Source organism: Natator depressus, chromosome 6 (assembly GCF_965152275.1).
Source record: "Natator depressus isolate rNatDep1 chromosome 6, rNatDep2.hap1, whole genome shotgun sequence".
NCBI lineage: Eukaryota > Metazoa > Chordata > Testudines > Cheloniidae > Natator > Natator depressus.
Window position 1 is genome coordinate 24218848 of NC_134239.1, and position 14024 is coordinate 24232871.

The 14024-nt window shown below is 41.3% G+C and overlaps 1 protein-coding gene across 1 annotated transcript in view; it reads left to right on the forward strand.

Annotated features, from left to right (window-relative positions):
- The window catches only part of MUC2 (mucin 2, oligomeric mucus/gel-forming), a 174643-nt gene extending 162218 nt beyond the window's left edge, over positions 1-12425 (forward strand). The window contains exons 37-51 of the mRNA XM_074954816.1: positions 1995-2178; positions 2343-2541; positions 3190-3368; positions 4094-4163; positions 4505-4605; positions 4742-4773; positions 5152-5332; positions 5542-5646; positions 6264-6304; positions 6946-7065; positions 7571-7669; positions 8329-8457; positions 9370-9409; positions 10481-10610; positions 11999-12425. Coding sequence (XP_074810917.1) covers positions 1995-2178; positions 2343-2541; positions 3190-3368; positions 4094-4163; positions 4505-4605; positions 4742-4773; positions 5152-5332; positions 5542-5646; positions 6264-6304; positions 6946-7065; positions 7571-7669; positions 8329-8457; positions 9370-9409; positions 10481-10610; positions 11999-12266 — 1878 coding nt within the window. The 3' untranslated portion in view covers positions 12267-12425. The remainder of the gene's footprint in view (positions 1-1994; positions 2179-2342; positions 2542-3189; positions 3369-4093; positions 4164-4504; positions 4606-4741; positions 4774-5151; positions 5333-5541; positions 5647-6263; positions 6305-6945; positions 7066-7570; positions 7670-8328; positions 8458-9369; positions 9410-10480; positions 10611-11998) is intronic.
- The last annotated feature ends 1599 nt before the right edge of the window (positions 12426-14024 follow it).

Genomic DNA, 14024 nt, shown 5'->3' on the forward strand with positions numbered 1-14024 from the left:
ATCAGATTCACATCTTTATACGCTAGTGGCACTCAAAGCTGATAACTTTGGCAGCAATGTTAGGAAAATGTAATATTTGTTCTGTGGGTTGCTTTGAAGGAGTTTTATAGGAACACTACTTCATCTGCATATAGAAAGAGATCATCCCCCTCATCCCCTTTTCTAAACTCAGATCTTTACAATCCCCTGACCGTTCAAAACATGGATTATAGGAAGAATCCATTTTAGCTGACAACATAAAATGGAATACTGTATTATGACTTTTAAGGATTTTAATGTAGATAACAGCCTAAAGGAATAAATGTTATAGTATATCAAAGGGTTTCCAATGGGCAAGGATCATCCCATTGTCCTTGTAAAGCAGGATTGAGGGAGTGATTGAGGGAGGGCATTGGATCTTTTTGGGGTTTGAACAAAAGACCACATTTGAATTAGAGATGGGAATCAAAGTGGTAGGCCAAGATGTTTCTAAAAGACATCCTCAACAGGCTAATGGCCTGGTGATAGCAGTCACACCTCAAGATGAGTTAAGAGGCTTCCATTTTTGATTTTTCAAGTGAAGGGCTGTCATCAGTTTTATGTCATTGTTTAGCCACCATGTTCCAAGGATTAGGCAGCGGCATGTAATATAATCTGTTTTCTTCAAAATGTGTTGGAAGTACTTACTTTTAGGGTTCTTCACCTCCTTATTTTCCATCAGCAGATCTCTGCTGACTTTTGGACTATTAAGGTGGGGAATTTTAGAGGTGCAACTACAGCTAAAGTGTTGCAAGACTACAACATATGGCTAAATTCCCCATTGCCTCCTGAGACTGAGCAAAACTTATCAGTCCTAGATGAGCTTAAGGGAGATGCACTAGGCCAGTGGTTCTCACACTTATTTGATCAGGCCCAGCTTCTTTGTGTCTGTAGTCATTTATGCGCCCTGTACTGTCATGTACTGCCACCCAGCTCTGAAGATAGAGTGGACAGCAGCAGCTGCTGGCCAGGCACCCAGCTCTGAAGGCAACACTGCACCAGCACAGAAGTCAGGGTGGCAATATGAGAAGTGATTTTCGTCAATATCACTTTTCACAGCAGACTGAGAAGTAAAGGTGTAGCAGTGCAGAAGTAAGGGAGGCAATGTGAAAAGTGATGTTTGTTATCACTTTTCACCGCAGACTTAGTGCCCCATTGCCAGCCTTACTTCTGCACCGCTGCTGCCACCCCGGGGCTGACAGGTGCAGCCCTGCTGCCCCAGGGCTGAAAGCCTGAGCCACCCTACCTCCATGTAAGGGATGGGAGGGGGGGCAGGGGAGAGCCTGAGCATGGGCTCCTTCCCAGTGAGAGATTGATAAGGCAGGAGCCTGAGCTTGGGCGGTGGGGCTGTGGCTGTCCCCTTTATCCCTGCCTCTCAGGTGTGCACAGTCCTTCCGCACAAGCACCAGCCACCCAGGGTTGACAGCCCAAGCTTTTAAAAAACAAACAACACCCACCCTCCCCACAGACCTCCCTTGACATATTCCTGCACCACCCCATAGTTTGAGACTCGCTGCACTAGGCCCACCACCTTGTTTTGAACTAGTAAATGATAAAAAATTTCTCCCCATATTTCATTCAATTCCATTTTTGTACAAATGTAGATCAAAGGTTTCCCTTTCATTTTGGGGAGAGAGAGAAAATTTCAGCTCAGGTGCAGTGAAAATTTAGCAGGCATCTCCTATTACATTTAAGGGGGGCTGCATTCTAAATTCCATCCTCATTTCTCCAAAATTCTGCAAATGTATCCCCAGGCTGATGTACCCCTTCATTGGGCCTTAGAGAGAGAGTTCAACATTTCAGTCACATGTGCAAAAACATATAGCTCATTAGAAATAGAAAGCAAGGAAGCTCTGAGACATAAACATAACATTACTTTCCTTTACATTGTATCTCCAATGTAAGTTAATGATTGATAGATAGTTTTTATTAACATCATACAAAATGTCTCTTCTCCGTTTTCCTTTACACATTAGGTGACGGTAAACAATAAGGAAGTGGCTACACCTTATGAAAAATACGGCGTGAGAGTCTTTAAGTCAGGCATAAATCATGTAGTGGAAATTTCTAGACTTGGGGTAAACGTAACCTACAATGGATTGGCTTTCTCAATTAGATTGCCCTACAAGAAGTTTGGCAACAACACCCAAGGACAGTGCGGTGAGGATCTATTTTTCTACTTTTAGAATGAAATACAAAAAGTTAAATGTAAGCTCTGGCAGTAAGAGAGATGTGTTGCTGGTTCTCTGTGATGGATGGAAATACAATGATTATTTGATAGTGAAGATTTGTGTGTGAATTCTTCTTCCTCTTGTCAATTTTAGGCACTTGTACCAACAACACAGCAGATGACTGCATGTTACCAGATGGAAAGATCATAGATAACTGTGAAACCATGGCAGATCATTGGGTGATTAATGACCCTGAAAAGCCACACTGCTCTCCATCCCCACCTACAAAGGCACCTCCTATCACCCCACCACCCTGCAAACCATCTGATCTCTGCAAGCTCATTAAAGAAGGGTAAATATACTAGAAGTGTGTACAAACCTTTAATTTTGGAATTCAGTGGCAATCTGAAATGCAAATATTTGCTGTTGCTTCATCGTCTCTTGCAGCTGCGTCTGCTCCTTCTCTCTCTTCCATTCCCTCTTTTCCATTCTCTCTAGCTTCCCTCCTAATCTGTTTTAATCTTTGCAACTTGCTCACTGCCTTTCAGCCTTCTTTAATGATTCTTTGGCCCTCTCATACTCTTCTGGGTTCCCTTGGCCTTCTCCATCCCTTTCCACTTTGCTCCTCTACCATGCTCTCTCAGCAGTAGATGAAGGTCCCCTGAAGATCCCAAAGGGATCTCATGCTTGAGTTTCAGGATGTGGCTTCAAAAAGAGGAAATGTCCAACCAAGTCTTATCCACAACTCTAATTCATGGCAACGCTCAATTATATTCCTCCAGCTACTAGGTGGGAAGCAGTATTTTGGAAAGAGAGTAGTGGGTGGATAGTCTAAAGATTAAGGTCTAAGTGTGTTGGAAGGCTGCACTCCAGCGAAATGTTGATCTATCATTGATGAGTCCTGTTCAAATCTCCCATCATGCTAAAATATGGCATACAGCATATTAAACTGAGCACGGATCATTCAGTAACTAATAATGATACATGTTTCTGCTTCTAGCCCGTTCAAAGCATGCCATCCCTTTGTCAACCCTGACCACTTCTATGCAGCCTGCGTTTTTGACAGTTGTGCTGTTCCCAACTCCAAATTGGAGTGTGCAAGTTTGCAAAGCTACGCTGCCGTCTGCGCTGACCAGGGTGTCTGTGTTGATTGGAGAGGACATACCCGTGATACCTGCCGTAAGTAGAGACATTTTTCTGCCATTTAACTCAAACTATTAGTTGTAGGGTCTATTTCAATTCCCCTTCCATTAATGGGTTAGTTGGCTCTCCAAGTCTCTAATGACTGTAATAAACACCAAAAGCTTTGTTGAAATAATTTTACAGGCCAGATTTCAAAGATGGGGGAAATAGATGAACCTGTAAAAATGTATGTGTTTTCATTGTGAGTGAAATGCTCTACATCTGTTTGAGCAAATGCCTGTGTGCCCAGTATGTGGATTTTGCAGGCACAATGGGTGCATTTACATATTTAATGGGAGACCAACTTTTTTTTGCTGGTGCAGTATGGGGGCATTCTTATCTTCGAAAATGTGGCTCTAAGAAACCATAGCAAACAAAAGTATTTGTATTCAGAAGGTCAAATCCCGTCCTTACCCTGGCACAACAGGATGGGATGTGCTTTGCATATGTTACTGAATGTAAAATCACCTACCAGCCAGAGGCCCTGCAATACCTGTCTACTTGCGGGAGGGGCCATGGATGGATTTTTCCCTCTTAAGTCTGAGTTTCTTGGTTTTTATGGTTCTCAGTCAGACCTGCAATGTTATTGAATGAGTCTGACATATTTTTAAATCTATTTGTTTCCAATGTTTGTTTGAAGATTGTCAAAGGTGTACACTTGCTGGACCTGCTTATGATGGTCTTGCTGAAATATTTCTTTCTCTGTATTTCTTCCATTCAAGCTCTTAAGTGCCCATCACACAAAGTATACAAAGCATGTGGTCCTATTGAAGAGGAGACCTGCAAGTCAAGGTAAATAGTAACTTTCCTGCCAGTCAGGTCCCATGCAACTACCCACTGATAGATAATCTACAGAGAAGTGAGGAATATTCAGTTTAACAATCTTGATTTAAAATAGAAATCTTTGAGACAGCCTTTAACTGGTTATCATTGTATCTGCCCTGGTATCCTCTCATACAGCTGAATCAAATACTGTATAGTGGAATAAACTAAGATTAGAATCAGGATGATTTACAATCTGTAAATGTCACATAGCAGTTTCTTTTGCCCATATATTTCTGGATAAAATATATTTGGCCAACCTTCCACTGTGTGTCATTGATGATAATGGTGGTCTTTTTTGTCTTGTACAGCCAAGTTGCACAAAATCAAACCAGTCACGTGGAAGGCTGCTTTTGTCCTGATGGAACAATACCTTATGGTGATGGTGTGGATGTCTGTGTAAAAACCTGTGGTAGGTTGTGTTACCATATTTAAATGTATTACATTTCATTTTTGTTGTTGCCAGGTCATTTATACAAAATAGTTCTGAATCTGGCTACCTGTCATCATATCAGTGGTAATGGAGATTTATTTTGCTCTATTTGCAGGGTGTGTTGGACCAGATAATGAACCTAGAGAGGTATGTTACACATTTGCTTTGCCATTGCAAGTATTTTGTTTCTTCTCCATACCAGTCCTGTTTTGTAAAGACTCCCAGGTTTTCATCCATACACTTATTTGGTAGGTGAGTGGAATTTTGAAAGTCCTTGATTTATATTTATCTCAGCTTGACTTATACATTAGTGGGAGATATTGTCTTTAGACAGCTCCTGATGATCAGTTTCCAGACTACAAAATAGTTAATTTATAATTCCATTCTGCTCCCTCCTAACACGTACATGTACACATACTTACACTTAAACACACAGCACAGCCCACTGAAAACAACAGATTTATGTTTTTTTTTCTCTTCACTAACTATTCATTTAATTGCTTTCTTCTCTTTCTTTAATGACAGTTTGGGGAAAGGTTTGAGTCTGACTGTAAGAAATGCATTTGCCTGGAGGGTGGAAGTGGCATTGTCTGTGAGCCCCTCAAATGTTCAGAGCAAGAGGATAACCCAAGCTGCAGTGATGAAGGCTTTTACGAGGTCACTGAAGTCAATCCTGCCAACATTTGCTGCAACATAACTTCCTGCAGTAAGTTCCCCTTTTGCTTCATTTACAGCACCCTACTGCCCCTCAGACTTTCTTTTGCAATAATGGTTGCATTATTCATTTGTGTTTAATTAATTGAGATTAGTCTGTGAAGCCCAGGCCAGCTAAATGCTTGGACTGAGCCCGGCCAAGTGGCATATTTCTCTCTGTAGCCGGTATTTTACATTTCTCTTGGCTTTTTCCCTTTGCAGGATGCAATGTGACCTTTTGCACAACCATCCCTCCTAAATGTAAACTGGGTTATGAACTTGTTAGCGATATTCCCCCTGGCAAGTGCTGTCCTACATATGAGTGCGGTAAGTCACTTTTAAATATATGAGAACAGTCAGTATTGCTTGAGCATTATGCTTGGTAGCCAACACTGTATGCTTCTCTTTTGGAGGAGGCAACAAAACCAGGCTTAGATTCTAGGTTGCTACCATGGGCGAGCCCAAGTAGTAGCTGCGAAAATGGTAGTGCAAGGTGGATGAGAGATAGCTCACCCTGGTCAGGTCAAATATTTCTGGTTATATACCTATGTAAGAATAGTGGGATTGTTGACTGGGACTTGAGTCCTCCCATAAGAAATTGTCCCTATGAACTTTAGCGATAGGAAAAGCAGATGACCATTCCTGGATAGTTCCAACTAAACATATCAGGAAACAGTTTGCAACTGTCCAGTGGACATCCTCGGATGTAAAACCTGGGATATAGATATTCAAACCAGACAGCCTTTCTCTTTTGTGGGTGCAAATTGTACCTTACAATATTTGTGTCCATGTATTGCACAATTTGCACTGCAAAAAGAGAATCTGGGTGACACTTTTAACATTTCTGTTGTGATTATTTGTGGAGGAAATTTGCATGACTGGGATAATCAAATTTGGCACTTTCCTTGCATGTATAACCATACAACTTCTGCCTTATTTCACAGTTCCCAAGAAGGTTTGTGTGCTTCAGAATGCTGAGTACTTGGTAAGTTTCCATTTCTTCATGAGAAGGACTCGTGGGTCCCAAGAAACATTTGAGTCCCAAGAACACTCTTTAATTTACGTGCTTTGAGGCAGTTTGCATTTGGCACAATTCATTTTTAGAGACATCTTCCCCCCTCCCTCTATCATCCCAAGCTGAAGTCAGGGGTTTATCTGTTACACAGAGTGTAACACTTTTCAGAGAGAGTTGCTGCAGGTAAGAGAGAATGAAGCACTGGTTCTAAGCAGCAGCACCATGGATATAAAGATTTGTTCTTAATACACAATGTACATATCCCTAAAAAATTAAGGTACATTTAACATCAGCACTTTGCTGCACGATATTAAGGCCTTGCTGTCACAAATAAAGAGGGATGGGTAAGGGCCACATTCTGTACTGGCTTACACCCCCTATAATTCTATTGGCTCCAGTAATTATTTTATTTATTTAATACAGACAGATATTAAGTTACCCACTTCGTATGCACCATAATGCATAGGATGAATATTTGTCCTCTGTGTCTATGATGTGTTTCCCCCAGTGGATGTTTGTTGTGGGGGGAAGTATTGGATATTAGAGATATGTCTCTCATACACATCATGCCTTGCTAATACCAGAACTCTTGCTTTTTAAAAAAAATCTAGCCTGGTTCCCCAGTCTTTGCTGATAAGTGCCACAATTGTGTCTGCACTGACAAATCGAACAGTAGTGGTCTGAATGTCATCTCATGCAAGCACATTCCATGCATTGAAGTGTGCCAGCCAGTAAGTAACAAACTTTAAAAAAAATTTTTTTTCATGCACATTTTCTTGAAAAGTAGCCATGCTTGAGAGAGGTATGTTCTAAACAAATTAGTGGGAATTCCTAGGTCCTAATTCGAGCTCTGACATTGGCTCACCTTGGGCAATCAGTTTTCTGCATCTTAAAGATGGTGATAATAATACTTATGAGCATCATAGTCATGTTGTGAGGATTAGCTAACCGTGTTTTAAAAAATGCTTTGAAGATAAAGTGACATCTAAGCACAGTGTAGTTATTATAATGCCTTTGTTGCCTCCATTTATTTTCTACTTTCATTATCCCTTTTCTCTTCACCTGGTGATCTCCGTCTGTTAGAAAACGCGATAGATCTAGATTATCCTTAAAACCATAATCAGTGCTGCTATTTAGCTGGGTTTTTACAGAGAGCCTTAATCTGGTGCTCAGACTATTACATTTTTGTTTGTTTCTCAAATATTTCTTTTAACCTAGTGTTTTTTTAATTCCTAGGGATATGAACTTAAAGATGTGAAAGGAGAATGCTGTCCAAAATGCGTGCAGACCAAGTGTGTTGTAAATAAGGATGACAACACTGTCCTCATCTTGAATGTAAGTGTGCTGCTGTTCTTAGGAGTCTACCAAACTTGTAGCATTCCTGTTGTATTCTTCAAAGTGTTAACTGGGAGGAAAGACATGGCAATTAGTGATGGGGGGAAAGGAAAGGTTCAGTGGTTAAATTCAGATGTGCAATTAAAAGTTCAGCTGCTCATCTGAAAGAAAGTTATCTGAATTTCTCTGATCTGGAAGATAGCCTGATCTGATAAGATCTCCAACCTTTCTCAGAAATACTATGAGAAGAGCCTTTCTTGCAGTTTTTTGGCCAAGAAGTGGAAAGGTGCCAGAAAAGCTTGAACATGATTCAACTGTGTTGCTTTTTTTGAGTAAAGGGCTATTCCTATTTAATAGCTACCAGTTTACTCATCATCGCTAATCAAAATATTACCCACTTATTTGTCCTTAGCTCCAGAATCCCTTGGTCCCACACAGGGATTTTTTTCTTTCCCAAGGAAAATTCCATATGGAGCTCCAAAGATCCCCTCCACCCATGGGACCCCACAATACAGTCACTACCCTGCTAACCAAGGCAGTTATTTATCTAGTATTTTTATGCTGAGAAATGAGGAGAGTTTTGTCAGAAGATAGGAATATTTCTGTCTAAGCCCATTCTGAATCCTTCTGAGTATGTGGAATTTCCTTTTTGTATACAGCCCGGTAAAATGGAAAACGATCCAAAAAACAACTGCACCGTTTATAGTTGTGTGTCAATCAAAGGTCAGCTCATCTCCTCCACCTCAGAGATTACCTGCCCACCGTTCAATGAGGAGAATTGTCAAGCTGTAAGTAAATTTGGGACATTCACTCTCATCCCTTTTGGCAATGCATTTTAGTTTGATCCAGCCACCTTACTATCAAAAGACACTACTGGGCAGAGGAGCTGCTATAACTGTTAGTATCGGGGCTCAAATTCAGCCGGTGCTGTCTGGAGTGGAGCTCTGGCAAATATTTTCAAACCTGTGGGGCATGCCCTGGCATGCCCCGTGTCTGAAGCCCGAAGCCCTGGCACCTCCCACAGGGCTGAAGCCGCAAGCCCCAAATGGGGAGGGGCGTGGAGGGGCTCCGGGAAATAGTAGATAAGAATTTAAGCCCGGGGGAGGGGGTTATGATTTTTTGTTGTACTAATTTACTTGAAGCATGCTTCCATCCTACAAAAGGGACATATGGTGCATATACTACATATTTATTGATGGGTTCTGAGGTTTATAGTAGGTAATTAGTGTCCCATGGCTTAAAAATTGACCAGTAGTGGGCTATAATGTCCTATCACACTATAGTCTGTAGGATCCTGTTTGTATGAGACAGCATATTTTCATGAGTGTCCTGTAGACACAGTGGTTGCAATAAATAAAGGTTACCCCACACTTATTTCCTATTGAAAGTATTAGGAAATACTGTGGTATGTCAGACAAAACAGTGTGCAATTCATGGTAAACAGTCATTTGTAAGTGGTGAGCTTTATATGTCACAAGCCTTTCCTTCAGAGAATTACATATTGCAACAGATTCCATTGTGAATTCATAGATATTAAGGCCAGAAAAGACCATCATGATCATCTAATCTGACCACCTGCATAACACAGGCCACACAATTTCAACCAGTAATTCCTGCCATGGAACAAATTATTTTTCCCCACTGTGCATGCAGAAAACGTCAAAATACAGATAACATATTTTTTTCTGATTTGTTTTCAGGGCACTGTTACGCTGCTGCCTAATGGTTGCTGTAAAACATGTGAGTATAATTACCCAGTGTTCATATAGTCACTACAAAACAAAATGGGGACCGGTTTTTCCTATCTGAAAGCTATTGCTAATATATATTCATTTAAATAGATGCAAGTACATTCATACTAGTTATTTTGTGGAGCATATAAAGTATGCTCAGAACAGTCAGACGCTGACTCTGCCCCAAGCAGCTTTCAGTCTAAGCTGAGAAAAGTAAATTATTTACACAGCAAAAGCCTTGGCTGAGTATGTGGTCACATAGCAGATTTTGTTGTTATTAATAAATCGGTGCTGCCATACAGGGGGCTTTGCAGCAAAAGTGCCTTTTGAGACAGGAAAGGCAGGTGAAGGAAAGGACCTAACTCAATGGCATCGGAAGACATTCCTAATGTAGCTCACCTACTGTATTTATATGTTTCGGGGGGTTTTCTGTACTTTCCCTTCTGAATTGTTGAGTTCAGTGCCTAATGCAGTGAAGTGGGCCATAGAAATATCTAGATAAGAATTATAAGAGTTTTCTTTCTGGCCTTGGGTTTGAAACTCTGCCCTGGAAGCTGGTATGTTACAATTCCTGCCAGCAGTTTATTTGACACATCTCTAATAACTGGCTACTGCATGTGGCTTAGCAAAACATGCTCCTGAGCACTGATCTGGACACTAATAACATTGATAGCAGCAAACAATAATCATTCTGAAATCATTGTTTTGATTTAATCAGCCTTCACTTTTTTCTCCACAGACTCCCAAACGCTCTCACATAGTTTGATTTTCTATAAACCTAAACAATATATGATAAATGAACCATTCTCTCTCTTCCTCACTTGTTTCATCATTTCCTTTGCCATTCAGCGGCTCCAATTAGGGACATGTTCAGTAGATAGTCTGTTCTCCAGGCAATCAATAGACAGCTACAGTTTAAGGGCTAAAGCTGAGTGCTAAGGTGTTTGGCCTTTCTGGCTACTTTTGTGTTTTACACACAGTTATTTCAAAGCATCAGTGACTCACAGCCTGTGATGAAGCAGCATGGTGCTTTTGGAGCCATTTGACTGAAGGGCTTTCCCACTCTTTTCTCCCACAGGCATACCTCGTGAGAGCCCATCACCGTGTTCTGTCACCCAAATCTGGAACCATATCACCCATAACGGCTGCCGTTCTGTGGACAAAGTCTACCTGACTCAGTGTGAAGGATCATGTGGAACCTTCTCAATGTAAGTAAAGTGAAGCAGGCAAGGAGATGCTGAATTTAATTGACATATAGACTGTTTCTATAAAAGGGACAATACATAGCCAGGCTGAAGAATGGTAGAAGAGCTAGAACTGGCTCGACTCCCAGTCTCATGAGTACTGAAATTTGTAACTGGTTTGGTGAAACTGGCTGAAGGGTTGATGAAGTCCAAAGCAAAAGGACACATGGGGCTGCATCTTTGCTTCCAGAGAGCTATGTTGATTTCTTATTGCCTACAAAGCGAGAGCCAGCTCATTTGTCATCTGTGTTAGAGCAACTTGGATATGTGGCATTGAGTTCATTCCCACTGCAAGAAATATCCTAATGGTAGCCATGTCTGAACTTCAACAGCAGAGAAGCTACTTTCCAATGACGAACATATAATAGGAGGAGGGAAGAGAGAGAGACGCTTTATTGAAATACACTTTGTGAGAAGGATTCAGAGGGAGACACTTGTTGTGTGGTAAAGAACTGAAAGGATGTGTGCTCAAGGGCTGTCTGTGACTCCTGAAATAATGGAGTCAGTATTATTGCTCTGGAATGAGAGAACTTTGAAGAAACCAGAGGTATAGCTGCTAAAACCTGGCAAGAAACCTGGAATACAGCTCCTGAACACCATCTGACAAATTAAGTCTATAACCGGAATTTCCCACTGGAATGATCCTTTGCAGCCTATCATTGAATACAATTGGCAGCCCTTATCTGGAGGAAAGCCCGTTTTTGGTTAATGCGGAAAATGAATCATAAATTCCTCATGGGGATTATTTATTTGTACTGCTGCAGTACCAACAGGCCCCAGTCAGGATCCCGTTGGGGTAGCCACTGTATATAAACATAAAAAGATGGCCCCTGACACAGAGAGTTTACTGTCTAAGTTAGGCTGATCTTTATAGGATGGTTAGGGCTGGTTTCATTGGAAGGATGATGCAGGGAGGGTTATGTTGAAGCTGGCTACACTACATCTGATCTGCTGTGAACAGAAGGTATCTAACTTAAATGGTTTGGGGCAGGGATTTCAAAGGGGCCTAAGGAAATTGGGCACCCAACTCCCAGTGACTTCCAATAGGAGTTGGGTGCCTAATTCCCTTAAGCCCCTTTCAAAATCCTACCCTTGATGGCTTGGTTTTTAAAACAGCAGACTACATGATACGTGAACCTGGGTGCCTAGCATTCTGCCAGCTGAGCTAAAGGAGCAGCTCCCCTAACTCTCACCATCAGAGGGCTCCTTTTACATATTATTCCCAATTCCTTACAGCAGCTTATTCACCAAAATTGCTCATCGTACTTCATTTCTTTCTCTCTCTTTCTCTCTCTAATGCATGCCAGCTTATGGCAAAGTGTAACGGTATCTTTTTCCACACTAACAAACAGATACTCTGCTGAGGCCAACTCCATGGAGCACAAGTGTTCCTGCTGCAGGGAGGCAGCGACTAGCAAGAAGCAAGTTCTACTGCAATGCCCCGATGGGAAATCTGTGATGCACAGCTACCTGCATGTGGACCGTTGTGAATGTCTTGGCACTGAGTGCACAGAATCCAGCTCCTCAGAAAATTCCAAGAGCAACGAACAGTCCAAGGAAAGTGAAGAAAAGAGTACCATCGAACGTGTCAAGCGGGCCATTCAGAAAATACTGAAATGAAGGGCAGAAAAGTAATGGCGCACAGAAAAAAGTACTAGGAGGATCTATGCACCAGTCTCATCTTCCAAGAGTAAATCAATGCTTTGCCTTTTCTCACTTCCTCCTCTTCTGTGCCCTCTCTGACCATTTGTAACTGTGCTCTATTTATTTGTGTACAAAAGAGAGAGAGTCTCTTTTGTTTAGTTTTAACGTAGTTTCTTTTGCTTTAAATGATTAAAGACTCATTTCAGACGTGAGAGCTCCTTATGTGTTTATTCACCAGCACTCTTGAGCCTTCAGAGCGTTAAAGGGAAGGGAGATCTGTCGAAGGCCTAAGCAGCAAAGTGCCAGATTTTCTAAGTCAGTTGAATAACTATTTTGGCTCTCTAAGTGATAGAATCTATAGAGGTCTAGATTCTGGGTCTTAACAGGCTAGGCTCTTCTGTACCAGCATTATGATGCTATGTCTGCTAAAACAAAACATGGGAAAGATCAGGTTTAATTTACTAGAAAGCAGCCATTTTGAGACGATTTGGGGTTATTTTCAGACATATTCTCTGTAGCCCATTATCAGGGCCTCTCTGTTTTCAACTTTGTTCTTTATGCATTAGAAATGCCTGAAGAGCTGCTTCCGGTGAATGATGATCCAGTAGTCAGTCAGTCATCAAATAAAAATAGCTGCACTTACTCACAGGAATTGAAAATTGAGGGCCATGTAGTTACATTGTGTGTGAAAAGTGCATCTAGCAGAAATCTGTGGCAATATTTGCACACTCATTGGTAAGCGGAAATTGTAGTCTACCCACCTAGCAATTTGGAATAAATCTGTATGTGCATAGCCATGGGCATAGTTTAAATACATGCATCCATGCCAAATAAGGCAGAAGAGTTAATGACATAGAAGCCAACCTCTGTAGTTATGGTGTATTGTATGCTAAAAGTTAGCTTCCATCCTATTATGTATCATTTATTCCACCCATCTTTTGGCCTGCTAAATGCACGTCATCTAAGCAGGCATTCATCACCAAGGATACACAGTACAGTAAGTGGAACACAAGACAGAAGCTTTATATCATCACAAGAGTTTCATTGACAGATTCTACTCTACGGCTGGCCACTGGCACCAGTCAACCATTGAGAGTTAAATTAACCCTCTCTTGGGTCTCATACCGTGACAAAGTATTACATGGAGTAAAAAATGCAAATCCACCATTCGTACCCACATTGCTTTCTCTTACCATTCTACCCCAGACCAGACATTTTCTGGGATAGCTATTATAAAAAGAGGCACCTCAAGTTATGTCAAGACATAGAGCTGGTGATCTCTTTCCATTGTTTTAGGCATAACAATGTTTTAAATAATTTATGCAATTAAAGGTTTTGCATCTAGATTGGCAATAGGTATGTTAAACTTTGTCCCATTCCTGATATGATTTCATGTGGCCAAGATATCATTATCCATTTCAGGTCTACTTAGGCGCCCAATATATGGAGGTAAACCCCCCCGCTTTACTTTATTATACATTTAGGACCAGATGTTTAAATGGAACATTGATGGGCTACAAAAGACCGCTGCAGTGGGTATCAGGAGTCCTGAGATTAACCCTGATATGATAGAAATGTCAGCATGCCAACAGTGTTAACTAGCCACTTCACCCTGAATGGTCCCTTGAAATAGTCCTTAACTACTTATTCTAAACAATCTGTCCCAGCTTGCACGTAGCAGTGACACTCTGAGTACTTTCCCCAGACCTGAGGAAGAACTCTGTGTAGCCAGAA